Raw genomic sequence first — 18,497 nt, 5'->3', positions numbered from 1 at the left:
TAAAAGATTTTTGGCGCTCAAGGGTATATGGATATCGAGCTCAAGTGTACAGATAAATATATGTGAAAAACACCATACTATTAGGAACTGGATTAATAATAAATAACAGTATATTATACCGCAATATGAACAAATAAAATTAGGTAGTGTAATCACAGGGCCCTTGTGACACACCCCTCCCTAATAGATATATATTCTAAATATAAAAATAGTATGCAATATTATAAATATATAAAAAGACCTATTGTTATCTGTAATATTGCTATTGGCAAAAAAATACAAATAAATATATATATATATATATATATATATATATATATATCCTTAACCCCTTAAGGACTCAGCCCATTTTGGCCTTAAGGACTCAGACAATTAAATTTTTACGTTTTCATTTTTTCCTCCTCGCCTTCTAAAAATCATAACTCTTTTATATTTCCATCCACAGACTAGTATGAGGGCTTGTTTTTTGCGCGACCAGTTGTCCTTTGTAATGACATAACTCATTATATCATAAAATGTATGGCGCAACCAAAAAACACTATTTTTGTGGGGAAATTAAAACGAAAAACGCAATTTTGCTAATTTTGGAAGGTTTCGTTTTCACGCCGTACAATTTATGGTAAAAATGACGTGTGTTCTTTATTCTGAGGGTCAATACGATTAAAATGATACCCATTATTATATACTTTTATATTATTGTTGCGCTTAAAAAAAATCACAAACTTTTTAACCAAATTAGTACGTTTATAATCCCTTTATTTTGATGACCTATAACTTTTTTATTTTTCCGTATAAGTGGCGGTATGGGGGCTCATTTTTTGCGCCATGATCTGTACTTTTTTTTGATACCACATTTGCATATAAAAAACTTTTAATACATTTTTTATAATTTTTTTTTTAATAAAATGTATTAAAAAAGTAGGAATTTTGGACTTTTAAAATTTTTTTTCGTTCACGCCGTTCACCGTACGGGATCATTAACATTTTATTTTAATAGTTCGGACATTTACGCACGCGGCGATACCAAATATGTCTATAAAAAAAAAAATTTACGCTTTTTGGGGGTAAAATAGGAAAAAACGGACGTTTTACTTTTTTATTGGGGGAGGGGATTTTTCACTTTTTTTTTACTTTAACATTTTTTTACATTTTTTTTTACACTTGAATAGTCCCCATAGGGGACTATTCATAGCAATACCATGATTGCTAATACTGATCTGTTCTATGTATAGGACATAGAACAGATCAGTATTATCGGTCATCTCCTGCTCTGGTCTGCTCGATCACAGACCAGAGCAGGAGACGCCGGGAGCCGGACGGAGGAAGGAGAGGGGACCTCCGTGCAGCGTTATGAATGATCGGATCCCCGCAGCAGCGCTGCGGGCGATCCGATCGTTCATTTTAATCGCGAACTGCCGCAGATGCCGGGATCTGTATTGATCCCGGCACCTGAGGGGTTAATGGCGGACGCCCGCGAGATCGCGGGCGTCGGCCATTGCCGGCGGGTCCCTGGCTGCGATCAGCAGCCGGGATCAGCCGCGCATGACACGGGCATCGCTCCGATGCCCGCGGTTATGCTTAGGACGTAAATGTACGTCCTGGTGCGTTAAGTACCACCTCACCAGGACGTACATTTACGTCCTGCGTCCTTAAGGGGTTAATAGCAAACTGGGATCTGTAGTCCTCCCATAAAGTCTAATATATGGCTTTGAATTGGTAAATCCTTAATTGTCGTAACAAGGTATGCTGGGACTTATTGTTGCCGTCATACAGTTCAAAAGTACGTTATTCTCTGTTCCTTATACCAGTAAGTGTTCAGCATTCTTTACTGATATACATCCAAATGACGACAACCCTGTAAGTGCTCAGTTTTGGTATAATCAGCTAAAGAAGATATCCGGTGCTCACTTTTCTTATTTTATCTGTTCCGGACTGAAAAATAAAACAAATTTTCTCTTACCTGCCTAGGCTCCCCCGGTGCTTCAGTACCGGTGTTCGGTCCCCGGGCTGTATTCTTCTTACTTCCTGTTAGCCCGGCACGTCACGGAGCTTCAGCTTATCACCGGCCGCAGCGATGTCCCGCCTCGGCCAGTGATAGGCTGAAGCTCCGTGACGTGCCGGGCTAACAGGAAGTAAGAAGAATACAGCCCGGGGACCGAATGCCTGTACCGGAGCACCAGGGGAGCGAAGGCAGGCAAGAGAAAGCTTATTTTCTTTTTTTTTTTTTTGTAGCCCGGAACGGATACAATAAGATAAGTGAGCACCGGACATGTCCTTTAATGCTCGTAGCAAACTTCTCCAGATTATATTGCCGTTGTGCCGTATTAGTAGTTGGATTAGATGTTACCCGCTCGCTGTTGAATTCATGGTGGCTGGCGTGCTGTACCTCACGTCTCCACTGCCAGGATCACAATGAAGTCTTTCTGCCGAAGTCGGCCACTTTGCTGTCTCTTGCGTGTGAGACTGAGTGCACAGTGAGTGCGGAATATTTCATTAGATGAGGTATACTGTGGACTGCACCGCTTACCTGGTTATGATCGCCGACTATGCCGCCTGGCAACTGTTAGATTGCAGACTGCGCTGCTCAAGTGTGATGGGCAGCAGGAGATAGAGGATGGGACAGCTGTAAGTAGCGTCCTCGTGCAGTGCTGATGGGAGATCGGCAATAAACAGGGCAAATGGCGTACGCGCAGGTGTCGTTTTTACCGAAAAATGCACTGCGTAGAAACGGAAGCCCCAAAAATTTACAAAATAGCTTTTTTTTTTTCTTCAATTTTGTCACACAATGATTATTTTTGTTTCACCGTAGATCTTTGGGTAAATTGACTGATGTCATTACACAGTAAAATTGGTGGAGCAAAAAAAAAAAAAAAAAACCCTCACATGGGTCTGTAGGTGCAAAATTGAAAGTAATGATTTTTAAAAGGTGAGGAGGGAAAAAACGAAGGTGCAAGAAACAGAAAAACCCAAGAGTCCCCAAGGGGTTAAGGACATATTTTTTTTTTTTTACAAATAATAATAATATCACAGGCAGCAATAGGTCTTTTTTTTTTTATATGGTTATATTATTGTATATTATTTTTATATTTATAATTGATATCTATTAGGGGTGTCACAAGGGCCCTGTAATTACACTACCTAATTTTATTTGTTCATATTGCAGTATAATAAACTGTTATTTAATATTCATCCAGTCCCTAATGGCATGGAGTTTTTCACATATATTTATCTGTACACTTGACCTAGCTACCCATATACCCTTGAGCGCCAATTTTTTTAATCACGTTATATTTTTATAGTTGACGCATGCGACAGTACTATATATATATATATATATATATATATATATATATATATATATATATATATAATTTTATTTTATTTTTTTTTATGAAAGGGGGGGGGGGGGGTGATTCAAACTTTTATTACTGAAGGGGTTAGCAGGCTTGGAGCAACAGAACACCAATCGGATAGCGAGGAGAAAGGAAAGGAACCTCCTGCCATACTCTCAGACCCGAAAAGCCACTGAGCTAACCGGCAAGTGTTTTCTCCTGTTTTAGATGCAACTTTGATGTCGGCGATGTCCGGTATGAGCCGGGGGTCCTGGTTGCTGATAGCTCCTGAGCGCGGTTCACTTAACTGGAGCCAGCCATGGACGTAAATAACGTCCATGGTCATTAAGGGGTTTTAAGCAGGGAATTTGGATCCTGCATGCTCAATTAGTAGGCTTAGTGCAAGCACAGGAGAGGTGTAGGGTCCGTCCTGACGAGGTCACATTACCATGGTGGGATGGTACACATGATAAGAATTTAATTTTTTTTTCTTTGTATTGCAGTATTGCCATTATAAAGATTCATACTATACATACATCTTAGTGCTTTCAGTGTACTGTTGTAATTTTTGTTTTTGCACCAGCCTGATGTCACTCCTAATGTCACCCTCTCAGACTACCATTCATACATTCTGATATGAAGTTTCCACCCATCTGACTGTTTTAATAAAAAGTACAGATAGTGAACAACTAGTAAAATATCTATGTGGGAGATTTAGCACAAAATGTTGCACATGTGCCTAAGCACTTTTTTCTTTTCCGGGTACACAGAAAGTACCAAACAGCCGTACCTAAGCAACTTTCAGATTTCACTTTGCAGTGGTCACAAATTTATGAAGTGAGAATGTAGCACATAGGCATAAAAAACATTGCAAACCTAAAACCAGATCAGACCTGGCTTACAAAACTGCCTTTGGAGAGCACTTTTAAAAAGTTGCACAAAAAGTTTCAGCTGCCGTGTGGAATCATACAAAATGTTCTAAAGTGATTTATTGTTTTTTGCTTATGTGCGCCAAATTTATTAACCCCCTTGATAGTATAAATGTGTCACACATAAGAAAACTCGGGAAAACTGAAAAAGAGGAAAGTACTGGCACTTATAACTTTTTGTATATGTACAGTGGGGGGAATTTATCATTATTTGTCTATTGTAGAGTGTTCTACCCCTTTACACTGCTTGTCTATTGTACACTCTTGCTCAGAATTTACTAAGGCTGTTGCACTCCTTTGATAAATCTTGTGCAAATATAGAATCGCCCCCTCCTCGGTCTACCGTACACTCCTTCTCTACCTCACAGAAAAAATGGACACAGGGATTTTATTCTATTGCTTTGAGGCCTTGATTCCATATAATTTTTTGTCCATCAGCAAAAATGCCAGAAAAACTGTCCCAGCTTTTTCCTGTGTTTTGTCAGTTTTTCTTGTGTTTTTTACTAGCGTTTTTGCTGGTGTGTGGAAACAAAAAAATGTACTAAACTTTTAGTTTTTTTTGTCTTTGAAATTTAGATATGTGAATGCGGACTATGTCAGATTTGGTGGATTGCGACGATGAACAGCGTTTTTTTATTTTTTTTAAATGTCAATAAATGGGTTAACGAGGGCTGTGGGGGGAGTGTTTTTTTTTTTTTTTATAAAATTTTTTTTTCAATGTGTTGTGTCTTTTTATAATTGAATTTTCAGGCTTAGTAGTGGAAGGCGTCTAGTAGACAGAATCCATTACCAAGCAGGGGCTTAGCGTTAGCCCCCAAAACAGCTAGCGCTAACCTCCAAATATTACCCTGGTACCCACCGCGACAGGGGTGCCGGGAAGAGCCGATACCAACAGGCCCGGAGCGTCAAAAATGGTGCTCCTGGGCCTAGGCTGTAACAGGCTGGCGTTATTTAGGCTGGGGAGGGCCAGTAACAATGGTCCTCGCCCACCCTGGTAACGTCGGGCTGTTGCTGCTTGCTTGGGATCAGGCGGATACTGTTAAAATGAGGGAACCACACCCTTTTTTTTTTATTTATAAAAAAAAAAAAAAAACAACAACACATAGGGTCCCCCTATTTTCAGTATCAGCCAGATACCAACCAAGCAGCAACAGCCTGACGTTACCAGGGTGGGCGAGGACCATTGTTAATGGCCCTCCCCAGCCTAAATAATGCCAGCCTGTTACCGCCTAGGCCCAGGAGCACCATTTTTGACGCTCCGGGCCTGTTGGTATCGGCTCTTCCCGGCACCCCTGTGGTGGTGGGTACCGGGATAATAATCGGGGGTTAGCGCTAGCTGTTTTTGGGGATAAACGCTAATCCCCGGCCTAGTAATGGATTCTGTCTATATGACAGCTTCCACTACCAACCCTGAAAATTCAATTATAAAAAAGAAAGACACATTGAAAAAAAAAATGTATTTAAAAAAAACACTCCTACAGCCCTCATTAACCATTTTATTTAAAAAAAAAAACGCTGGTCATCGTCGCAGTCCACTGAATCCGACGTAGTCCTCCGCAATCACGTATCTGAAATGAGAAGAAAAGAAAAACAAGAAATATGGGTTAGTACATTTTTTAACTTTCCCCTGGGAAGAGCGCACATAATGCAGTGTGTTCCTAAACAGGGAGCCTCCAATTGTTGCTAAACTACAACTCCCTTCATGGGGGGCTGTAGTTAAGCAACAGCTGGAGGCATACTGGTTGCAAAACACAGAGTTTGTTACTTAACTCTGTTTCCCAACCCGTGCACCTCCAGCTGTTGCAAAACTACAACTCCCAGCATGTACGGTTTGTCAGTGCATGCTGGGAGTTAGTTTTGCAACAGCTGGAGGCGCACAGGTAGGGAAACACTGAGTTAGGAAACAGACAATGTTTCCCAACCACTGTGCCTCCAGTTGTTGCAAAACTACAACTCCCAGCATGCCCAGGCAGCCGAAGGGCATGCTGAGAGTTGTAGTTTTGCAACAACTGGAGGAGAACAGTTTGGAGACCACTGTGTAGTGGTGTCCAAACCGTAGTCCTCCAGATGTTGCAAAATTACAACTCTCAGCATGTCCAGACTGCCAAGGCATGCTGGGAATTGTAGTTCGGCAACATCTGAAGGGCCAATGTTACAGAACTACAACTCCCAGCATGCCTGGACTGTCTGGGCATGCTGGGAGTTGTAGTTTTACAACATCTGGAAGAGCACAGATTGGAGACTACTGTACAGTGTGGCCCTCCAGATGTTGCAAAACTACAACTCCCAGCATACCCAGACAGCCAAAGGCTCTCTGAGCATGCTGGAAGTTGTAGTTTTTAAACTACCAGAAGCAGCAGTGAAGCGCTTCACTGATGCAAATGCCGCTGCCGCCGCCTCCACTTACCCGCCGCCGCCAACCCGTGTTCCTCCAGCTGTTTGGTAAGTGCTTTGGTCCTCACTGCAGCTCTCGGCGTCATCTTCCCCTGCTGTGCCCGGACTTCTAGCGGCGAGCAGAGCAGGGAAATGAACTTTACCCCCCCCCCAGTCAGCTCATTCACTGTGATTGGTCCACAGGGACCAATCAAATTGATCGCTGACTAGGACCATCGACAGATGGTCCTGGGGGGTGTTGCAGAAGTTGTCCCCTGCTGAAAACAGCGGGGCTTCGGCCAGTTAACCCATGCGATGCCGCGCATCGCCGGGTTAACTGAATGACTTTTATAAAGGCGGATCGCAGCAGATCTCCAGAATGATCTGCATTTAAATGAAAAAGCCGGTGGTACATGCGGCTACATCGCGCTGCCACCGGCTTCTATATACACTGTCATAATTCATAATCCCCGCCGGGAGACCTCATTGGAGAATAGCTATTTACCAATCAGAGCTCTCCTCTCCCGGCGGCGGGGATTATGAATTATGACAGTGTATATAGAAGTAGGTGGCAGCGCGATGTAGCCGCATGTACCACCAGCTTTTACAGTTAATAAATGCGGATTGCAGCAGGTCTCTGGAGAATGACCGGTGCGATCTGCACCTCAGCCCCTGGACTACAACTACCATCATGGGACAGAGTCTGTCCATGATGGGAGTAGTAGTTCTAAATGTCCCGCAGCTGGGGAATGTGCAAGTGCCATCCCTCAGCGTTGCGGGACTACAACTACTCCCATCATGGGATAGACTCTGTCCCATGATGGGAGTAGTAGTCCAAGGGCAGAGGGGCAGATTTATCCACATTTATTAACTTTAGAAGCCGGCGGTACATGCGGCTACACTGCACTGCCCGCCAGCTCCTATATACAGCTCTTATAATTCATAATCCCCGCCGGGAGCTCTGATTGGTTAATAGCTATCCACCAATCAGAGGTCCCCTCTCCCGGTGGCGGGTATTATGAATTATAAGAGCTGTATATAGAAGCCGGTGACAGCGCAGTGTAGTCGCTTGTACCGCCGACTTTTACAGTTAATAAATGCGGATCGCAGCGGGTCTCTAGAGAATGACCCGATGCGATCTGTCCCATGATGGGAGTAGCAGTCCTTACTGTGCCAAAAGACACTTTTGGTACGTGTCCTCCGAGGTGGTGTATATTTGCGCAAGAAAATGCTGTTTACGCATTTTTTTGCGCAAAAAAACAACAACGCAGTTAGTAAATTGATTCTACAGTAGAAAATGCTCTATTGTAGAAATATCCATAGACAAGGGGATGAAAAGTTCTATCAAAATATGCGCAAAAAAAAAGACGCAAAAAACCACTTGCGCTTTTTTTTGCGCAAAAAAATTGACACAAAATAGCTCTATATACAATGATAAATTCCCCCCAGTATGTGTATATGCTTAAACTGTAATGTGCCTAGCCACATGCTTATTTAGCACAGTACAACATTTGTTAATACCACAGATATTGCTGACATCAAACATTGGGGGGTATATGAAGGTGAACGTGGTTGTCAAGGGTATAGGGCTGGTTCAGGCAAATTGCACTTGTCAATTGATCTGGAGCAGAAATTAAAGGGTTACTCTGGTGGAAAACAATTTTTTTTTAAATCAACTGGTGCGAGAAAGTTAAAAAGATTTGTAAATTACTTCTATTTAAAAATCTTAATCCTTCCAGTACTTATCAGCTGTTGTATGCCTCAGAGGAAGTCCTTTTCTTTTTTAATTTCTTTTGAGTCTGACCACAGTGCTCTCTGCTGACACCTCTGCCCATGACAGGAACTGTGGTCAGAGTGAAAAGAAATTAAAAAAAGAAAATAACTTCCTGTGGAGCATACAGCAGCTGATAAGTACTAGAAGGATTAAGATTTTTAAATAGAAGTCATTTACAAATCTATAACTTTCTGGCACCACTTGATAATTTTTTTTTTTTCCACTAGAGTACCCCTTTAATGGTGGTAAAATATAAGACAAAAGACATGAACTTGAATGCAACTGGATGTAGAAACGGAGTAGAGCATTATTAGTCCTGAACAGCTGTCACCTCTGGTGGAAGCTTATCTCCCACAGCAACAGTCATAAGATTAAATCCAACATGTTCTTTTCTCATTTCCCTGACTTCTGCATTCTCTTTTGGGAGAGAATGCTGTAAATACTGTATTTTTCGCCGTATAAGACGCACTTTTTCTTCCCCAAAACTGGGGGGGAAAAGTTGGTGCGTTTTATACGGCAAATACACATTAAAGGGGTACTCCGGTGCCTAGACATCTTATCCCCTATCCAAAGTCTCGCCGCTGGGGACACCCGTGATCTTGCACGTGGCACCCCACTTGTAATCAGTCCCTGGAGCGTGTTCGCTCCGGGTCAGATTACGGGCGATCACAGGGCGGGCGGCGTGTGACGTCACTCCTGTGCCCCCGTGTGACGTCACGCTCCGCCCCTCAATGCAAGCCTACATATAGGCTTGCATTGAGGGACGGAGCGTGACGTCACACGCCGCCTGCCCTGTGATCGCCCGTAATCAGACCCGGAGTGAACACGCTCCGGGGACTGATTACAAACGTGGTGCCGCGTGCAAGATCACGGGCGTCCCCAGCTGCGGGACTCCCGCGGTCAGGCATCTTATCCCCTATCCTTTGGATAGGGGATAAGATATGTAAGCACCGGAGTACCCCTTTAAAACCCTGTCCGATCGCGGTGATGCCCTGTATTAACCCTTCAGACGCGGAGATCAAAGCTGACCGCCGTGTCTGAAACGAAAGTGACACTAACCTGGCTGCTCAGTCGGGCTGTTCGGGACCGCCACGGTGAAATCGCGGCGTTCCAAACAGCTTACAGGACACCGGGAGGGACCTTACCTGTCTCCTCGGTGTCTGCTCCGTACCAGGATCCCCTGCATGGCCGGCGCTCTCCTTCGTCGTCATCACGTCGTCGCGCACGCCGTCACTTCATCCAATAGGAGTGGCGTGCGTAGCGACGTGATGGCGGTGAAGGAGAGCGCGGATACCGGGCAGCAGAGACATTCCAGAGCGACGCGGACACCTCGGGGACGCGGGAACAGCGATGGAGAGCGACATCCAGGGCAGCGGTGACGGGTCCGGAACGGCGGGGACACGTGAGTATTACCTCCTATTCAGTGGTCTTCAACCTGTGGACCTCCAGATGTTGCAAACTACAACTCCTGGCATGCACCAAAAATTCACCACTATTCTATCTGGTGGTGTTAGCTGACCCATCCATTTTTAACTTTCAGCTTATAGTCACATGTTTGTATACTTCACTTTTAGTTTCATAATTTACAACGAGAGCATCATGATTTTAGATGTTATTTGCATTGTTTAATTTGTTTATTATTGCGTTTCCATAATCCAGTTAGTTCTTTCTCCAGTTTATGCAACTTTTCTGTTGAAGGCTCTTTGTCTCCAGTTATATTTAATACCTCTACCATGAAAATCTTATCACCAAGCCTAAAAACAAAACAATTACAGGAAAAGTCCAACACTTCACATGGAGAGGCACTTGCAAAATAAATCACATTTCCTAGTAACCTTGTGTTAGGGGAGCCTTTAAAGGGGTATTCCAGGAAAAAACTGGCTCCAGAAAGTTAAACAGATTTGTAAATTACTTCTATTAAAAAAAAAAATCTTAATAATAAAAATCTTCCAATAATTATCAGCTGCTGAAGTTGAGTTGTTCTTTTCTGTCTGGCAACAGTGCTCTCTGCTGACATCTCTGCTTGTCTCGGGAACTGCACAGAGTAGAAGAGGTTTGCTATGGGGATTTGCTTCTACTCTGGACAGTTACCGAGACACGTTTCATCAGAGAGCACTTAGACAGAAAAGAACAACTCAACTTCAGCAGCTCATAAGTACTGAAAGGATTAGGATTTTTTAATAGAAGTAATTTACAAACCTGTTTAACTTTCTGGAGCCAGTTGATATATAAAAAAAAGTTTTTAAAACTTTAAAAATCCCTTTAAATTCGGCATGCTTTCTTTATGTTAAACAGTGTTCACTTATGATGCTTTCAATGTAGATTTTTTTCTGTCCTGGTCATGTGATGGACACATGTATCCAGCTGATCAATTACATTGGGGGAGATTCATCCTGTGCTGAGGAAAAGTTTTCTTATTTTATTGTTCAGAGGCCTTTTAAAAAAATAAATAAAAGCAATCTGATTGGTTGCTATGGGCAAATGGTCGACGTATTCTCTGCACTAGTTTTGATGAATCTCCCCCATTATGTCTTGTATCCTAGCCATACACCTGTGCATCTGTCACATGACCATGGGAAGATTTCTACCCACAAGAAATTCTAATTAAAATAAAGATCTTCAAAACCGTGAGAAATTGATACAAAACGTAATACAGAAAATATTCCAATTGGAGAGATGGCCTAGCACTGCCTGCATGGACAATGCAGGAGATAGGTGAATCAGCGAAAGCTACACGGGGGGTAAGTATCTTAACACAGTACAGGAACATATGTGGTGCTATACAAAATGAGCAACTCAGATGATAAACTCAAAAACAGAACAAGAAGAGAATCGGAGCACACACCTGAAAATCCTGCTGCAGCACTTTATTCATCATTCATGGGAAGAACATAGATATTGCTGTACCCTGTGTCACAAGCAGGGCTAAGATGGCAATAGAGTACACCCGGATGACAGCCGCAGTTTCACGCCATAAGGTGTTTCATCAGGCCCCTGGGAGCCTGATGAAAAGCCTTACAGCGTGAAACAGCGGCTGTCATCCGTGTGTACACTGCTGCCGTCTTAGCTCTGCTCGTGACAAGGAGCGTACACCCGGACAACAACCGCTGTTTCACGCTGTAAGGCATTTCATCAGGCCCCTGGCAGGCCTGATGAAACGCCTTGCGGGGTGAAACAGTGGCTGTCGTCTGGGTGTACGCTCCTGCTGTCTTAGCTCTGCTCATGACACGGGGTACAGCAAGAACAAGGAATAAAGTGCTGCAGCAGGATTTTCAGGTGTGTGCTCCGATTCTCTCCTTGTTCTGTTTTTGAGTTTGTAATATAGAAAATACTATACCTTTCTAGTATACAAAAATATTTATTTGCTGAAACTTAACTACCATTTTAAGTCATAACGCCTAACTTGGTGTAGGAAGGACCTTCACATATTTCAAAAGACAACTAACAGGAATACTGTACTTGTGGTGTAGGTTCAAACCAAACCCATTATTTTTTTGTTAAAGGGGTTCTCCGGTGCTTAGACATCTTATCCCCTATCCAAAGCATAGGGGATAAGATGCCTGATCGCGGGAGTCCCGATTCTGGGGACCCCCGTTATCTTGCACGCGGCACCCCGTTTATAATCAGTCCCCGGAGCGCGTTCGCTCCGGGTCTGATTACTGTCGATCACGGGGCCGGCGGCATGTGACGTCACGCCTCCACCCCCGTTTGACCTCACGCTCCGCCCCTCAATGCAAGTCTATGGGAGGGGGCGTGACAGCTATCACACCCCCTCCCGTAGGCTTGCATAGAGGGGTGGAGCGTGACGTCACAGGGGGCGGAGGCGTGACGTCACACGCCGCCAGCCCCGTGACCGAGAGTAATCAGACCCGGAGCGTGACTGATTACAAACGGGGTGCCTTGTGCAAGATAACGGGGGTCCCCAGCGTTGGGACTCCCGCGATCAGGCATCTTATCCCCTATCCTTTGGATAGGGGATAAGATGTCTAAGCACCAGAGAACCCCTTTAAGGTAAATATTGTATTTGACATATAGTGCTATGAAATGTGCACCAGACTGCTTCTGACCAAAGGCTCTTCCATGAAATGTAGAAGGATTAGATTCAAGTCTTACATGTTTATAGAGGTATCGTAATCTCAGTATTTCACCTGAAATGACAGGTAATTTTTTCTTTTTCATAAATACTAGAAGAGGATGATTTAAGAGATGTCCTGCAGGTGGAATACATCTGAGACAGAATGGGGAACGGCCAGATAATGTGCTTGGCACATTCAGTAATAATTCTGCAGTACTCAGAAATGAGCGCTACTCATAACTTCGAATCAACTCTCCCTCCTCCCTTCCTCCTGATTTTTCTTTTCAGGTTGTTGCATGTAGTTAGGGGAGGATTCTTGAACTAGGTCTCAATCAGATTTCTTAGGTAAGCGTCCCATCTTGGTCTGTATGTTCCTCATCAGAAAAAAGACTATGGTTACGCCTAAGCAAGCCATTTCAGCCGCCCAGAAAGCTGTATCCCAACCGTAATGTTTGGCAACTGTGCTGAAAGGTAATCCAGCAAGAAATCCTCCAACTGTGAAGAAACAAAAAGGTTTAGTACAAAAAAAATACTCTACATCCATAACAAGTATTAGTTAAAGGGATACTCCGGTGGAAAACTATTTATTTAAATCAAGTTAAACAGATTTGTAAATTACTTCTATTTAAAAATCTTAATCTTTCCAGTACTTCTCAGCTGCTGTATACTACAGAGAAAGTTATTTTATTTTTGAATTTCTTTACTGTCTGTCCACAGTGCTCTCTGCTGACACCCATGTCCATGTCAGGAACTGTCCAGAGCAGGAGCAAGTCCCCATAGAAAACCTCTCCTGCTCTGGAAAGTCCCTGACATGGACAGAGGTGTCAGCAGAGAGCACTGTGGTCAGACAGAAAAGAAATTAAAAAAGAAAATAACTTTCTCTGTAGTAAACAGCAGATAATAAGTACTGGAAGGATTAAGATTTGCAAATTACTTATAACTTTCTGGCACCATTAAATTTTAAATAAATTGTTTTCCATTGGAGTAACCCTTTAAAGAGTACCTGTCATGAGCTTAATACATATTTTAATCCTCCCAGTTCGCTCCCCCTGTTATGATATAAACCACCCCCTGCCTTTATTTTTATAATTCTTAGGTTTTCTACCTTGATATTGTTCTGTATCTTATTCTCACTCTCACTGAGCTCCACAGACTAGGAAGGGGCATTCCCCACAGGCATGACATGGCATAAAGCCCTGTTGGGGAGAACTTCCTCCCTCACTCCTCTACACACAGCCCAGAGCAGTTTAGTGTAAGATGGGCTGTGATTGGCTGAGACAGACCACACACACCCCTCAGCTCTCGAACTCTACTGTGTTCCCAGCAGTTTGCAAAGGGAGCTAATATATATAGCACTATGCACTGAAGACATGGTGACTTTACAGTCTAGCTCAAAGGGAAAAGGAGCTGTAACATTCAGTTCTATACACTACTTGAGGCTGGCTATGGTGCATCCAAGCCTAGCAATGCTTCTGGGGTGAATGGCAATGTATGGAATGTGATAGGCCATTACATTTTTATTTCATACAGAATCTGTATGAATCTGTAAGATAAACTCTTCTGTCAATAAGTGTATTTGAAGGTACAGTTTGGGCCTTCAGCAAGCTATTAGGACAGTATTTTGTTTTCCACACAAAGTCGCAGGGAATGATGCATGAAACGACTGTGTTAGTATTTTAGACTGCAGCAATACATTTTATTATGACTGCCATATTAAGCATCAGGTATAAATAAATGTAGACCCCATAAATGGGCTAGGCACCTTTCCCTCCTGTGCATCAACACTGCAGAATAATAGGGTCAGCAGAATAGATGGATTCCTGGTTATAGGTAAGTCTTTGCAATGAGCCAACAGGGTAGATATGAGGACATGAGGTGGATTTGTAAACTAATAAGATTTTAACTTAATATGAAAACCGGAAAATCATAAAAATAAATGACTAATATAAAAATAACTTACATAATACAATTATGAACAAAAATAATTTTTTTTTTTTAATATCTTTATTCTACTTGTTAATCACATTACAATATACAAAAACAGTTCAACTCCAAGTTATCACATTCAAGTGCATTTTTTCCCTTTTCTCCCCCCCCTTCCCCATCCCTCCCCCCTTGCCCCTCCCTATTTATCTTATTACCCTTCAAATTACAAACATAGAGAAGAGAAAAAAATTAAAAATTTCCTATAAATACTCACTATTTTAATTACTTCTCTCCATTCTTGAATGTCTGGTGCCTTTGGTTCTAACCATTTTCTAACTTTGATAAATTTTGCATAAAAAAGTAATTTTAACAATCTTCCTCTCTCCCCTCTAGGTAGATTTATATTACTATCGTCCCCTAAAAGTATCAATGCCAAATTATTTTTTATTCTACAATTTATCATTTCTTCAACTATTTTAATTATATTTTTCCAGTATTCTTGAATTTAGGCGCATTCCCATATAATGTGCAGAAAGCCTGCCCCCCCCCATGCCACATCTTGGGCAGTTCCCATCCTTTCGTTTACCTATTTTAAAAAGAAATGGCGGGGTGTAATCTATTCTGTAAATAATATTCCACTGGATCAATTGATGGTCTACATTAGGGGATGAGTTCTTTACATTCCTAAATACCTTGGTCCAATTACATGTATTTCCTACACCTAGCTCTTCTTGCCAGTACTTAAAGCATTTATGTTCTTTTTTCTCTTTTTTACCATTCCTCATTGTTTTATATAAATATGCCATTACTCTCTTTGTTATTTTACCTTCTTCTAAGTTCTTTACTATTCCTGTTCTTTCTACTATTCCCCTTTTCTCATCTTTCTCAATAGCCTCTAGAGCCGTTTTAACCCCAATAAACTCCAACCACATATTTTCCCGCAGTCCAAATTCCTCCTTTACTTCCACCCATCTCTTAACTCTTCCTTTCGCCCAGATATCTTTTATCCTTTTACATCCATATAAAGAGAACCTATTTTCCGCAATTTCTTTCAAATTCGAATTAAACCAAAGTGGTGCAGAGTCTAATGTCCCTTCTATTCCTAGCTCATTTTTAAACCTTTTCCATGTCCTATGTAAATCTCTCGCTATTACGTTTTTTCTCCATTTTGGCTCCTCAAGTTGCCCTGACTCTAGCACTTGAAATATATCATCATAATTCCCTTTAGTGATAAAAATCCAAATTTCTTCCACTCTGCCAAAAAATACTTAACTACATCCGGGAATTCAATGCCTCCCTTATCTCTTGCTTGACACAGGTAGTCGAGCGTCCTCTTCCTCCCCCATATAAGTGCATTTAATATTGCAATTATTTTACTAAATACACTCTTTTCACACCATATTGGTGAGGAACCGAACACTTACAATAACTTTGGGAGTACAACTGATCGAATAATAACTATTCTTTCCGCCCTTGAGAGATTCATACTATTCCACGTCTCTGCTTTTTTCTTCAGTTTCTTAATCAGCTGTTTTGTATTGAGATTATGATAATCCGCAATCTTTCCAGAGATCTGAATACCTAAATAACAACATTTTCCTTCTCTATCTAATTCTTTTATTTCTCGCATGGGGCCGATCTCTTTTCTTCCTATGGGCAACATTTCTGATTTTTCCCAATTTATCGCTAATCCTGCGTATGAACCATAGTCTTTGATGATATTCATAACACTACATAATGATTTTTCTGGTTCCTTTAAGAAAACCAGAATATCATCCGCATATAGAGAAGTTTTGTCTCCTCCTCCCCCCGCTCCGAACCCTTCTACTCCTTGGTCTGCTTTTATTCGGGCCGCCAAGGGCTCGATGACCAATGTAAATAGCAGGGGGGAGAGGGGACAACCCTGCCTTGTCCCTCAAGAAAGGCTAAATGTTTCCGATCTCCTACCCTCGATCGTAACTCTGGCCTCTGCCCCTGAATAAAGTAGTTTAATTAGGTCTACATACTCACTTCCAAAACCAAATTAATCCAGCACTCCCCAGAGGAACTCCCACTCCACCCTGTCAAATGCCTTGACGGCATCTAATGACAGGATGGAGTGGGACCCCTCCCCCAGCTGGATATTAGACAGTACTCTGTAGATGTTATGTTTTGTCATCCTGCCTGGGATAAACCCACATTGGTCTACATGCACCAGATCGCAGATTACTTTCTGCAACCTAAGTGCCAAGGCTTTGGCCAATATCTTCGCATCCGTATTTAATAATGAAATGGAAGTGACACTTACCATTAGCTGAGAGTGCCACAATGGCGTGGGAAGTTCCACAGAAATTGGAAGGAGCACTTTCATTAGCAATAACTCCAAACAGAGCTATGGGACCATAGGAAGAAAACCCAAAGATAGCTCCTAGAATGAGGATCCACACCTACCACAATAAGAATATCATATTAATGCTATGCTTTTACATAAAAAATAAAGCAACAATGAAAATGTTGTAGTCATTTCAATCTGTAAAACATAACCTATAATTATCTTGCATTAGTTGGCACTGATGTTAGCCTAATTTTGGTTTTATCTTTGGGGTGCGCTTATTTTGCGCCCATAAGCATATTGTAGGTATAGCAATTCCTCCCACCCTAAGCGCCTGGAGATAGTAAAAACATCCTAAGGGATGATAGTGTTCCCTTTCATGGGTTATGCAGTTTGTGCTGTTATAATGTCTGTGCCTCTTTGAGGGGGGGAAATTATCAAAACCTGTGAAGAGGCAAAGATGCCCAGTTGCCTTTTCAGAAGCCTCTAAAGAATGTAAGAAGCAATCTGATTGGATGCTATGGGCTACTGGGCAACTCTGCCTCTGCACAGATTTTATTAAATCTCCCCTTAAACCTCTTATTCCAACCTGTGGGGAATTAATGCATCTAAAGGCACTGTATATGCCGAGACATAATTATGTTAGCCATATACTATAAATGGCACTTGCTTTGTGTAGCATAGTCCTGCCTGGTACAAATCACGGTTGCCAATTAGCCTGGTCATCCTCAGACTGGTGGAATTTGTATACCATGTATTCTTGATTTATGTGCATTATGTGTAACACTGACGGTTGGAATCCGCTGTGTACTGTATGTCCTGGCACTCACCAGAACCACATTCTTTGCTCCGTGTCTCCACTGTAGGCCCCCAGGCTTGCTCCTTTGCACTCACTTCTGCTGCTTCTACCACTGCTGCCGTTCCTGCTCTGCTCTCTAGGGGCCATGCGCAAGCACTGGCTGTGTGTGCTTCTCTAAGTTTCCCTCGCCCATTCCTGTCAGGCACCACATATATAATGCTGCACACCCACCTCCTGTTGCCTGAGCAATTGTGTAGTTTACTACTAGCAAAGGTGTCAATTCTGTCCTGCTGATCCATATTCATGATCTGTGACTGTTTTCCAGACGTTGCCTCGTTCTTATACCTAGGTACCTTGCTGATTTTCCAGTGTATGATCTGGACTGTTGACCATGCCTGACCACGGTGAAAACCAGGGGCATACTTTCATTCTTAAACTCTACATAATGGTAGAGTTACTCTCTCTTCCTATGTTTTTGGTGGTAACAATTTAGTAACCAATGTGACTGACATTATAGTACTACCTGATATTTTTGTGCTAACATTTTATACAGACTCCATATTCGGGTATGGCTTCTTTTGTAACTATTTTTTTACCTTCCTTGTATGGTGGTTTTTAATGCAGATGTTGAATAAAACTTATTTCTTACAGCACCTCAATTTAGTAGGTATGGTTTATAATGTTTTTCCGTGAGGTTTTTATCTTGGTAGACATGCAGCCACATTTAGTACATGTATCTCTGTAATTGATATTATCTTACTGACCCACAAAATAAAGATAACTTGTAATTTTTACTGTACAGTGAACTTAAAGGGTGCCAATGAAAAGTACAACTTGTCCATAAAACACTCCCTCACTGGTGTTTCTCAATGGAAAGATAAAAACAGGCAGAAGCTGCCTCAAAATTGAATTGAATGAGTGAGGCGGGACAACCCCTTTAAGTGTATTAAATCAGTATGGTAACACCCAAATAATAAT

General features: G+C 42.1%; 1 protein-coding gene across 4 annotated transcripts in view; it reads right to left on the bottom strand.

The window, feature by feature from the left end:
* Positions 1–12,361: 12,361 nt before the first annotated feature.
* SLC37A4 (solute carrier family 37 member 4) overlaps positions 12,362–18,497 on the bottom strand; it is a 51,040-nt gene continuing 44,904 nt past the window's right edge. For 3 of the 4 annotated variants that reach the window (XM_056541618.1, XM_056541619.1, XM_056541622.1), the window contains exons 9-10: positions 16,697–16,835; positions 12,363–12,978 (exon numbers count right to left, since the gene is read on the bottom strand). In XM_056541618.1, the coding sequence (XP_056397593.1) occupies positions 12,812–12,978; positions 16,697–16,835 (306 nt within the window). In that variant the 3' untranslated portion in view covers positions 12,363–12,811. Of the gene's footprint in view, positions 12,979–16,696; positions 16,836–18,497 lie in introns of all 4 variants that reach the window. The other variant, XM_056541623.1, reaches the window with a different exon arrangement.

Source organism: Hyla sarda, chromosome 10, assembly GCF_029499605.1.
Source record: "Hyla sarda isolate aHylSar1 chromosome 10, aHylSar1.hap1, whole genome shotgun sequence".
Classification (NCBI taxonomy): Eukaryota; Metazoa; Chordata; class Amphibia; order Anura; family Hylidae; genus Hyla; species Hyla sarda.
Note: the sequence above shows the minus strand (reverse complement) of the source record. Positions and strands in the feature narration are given on the sequence as shown.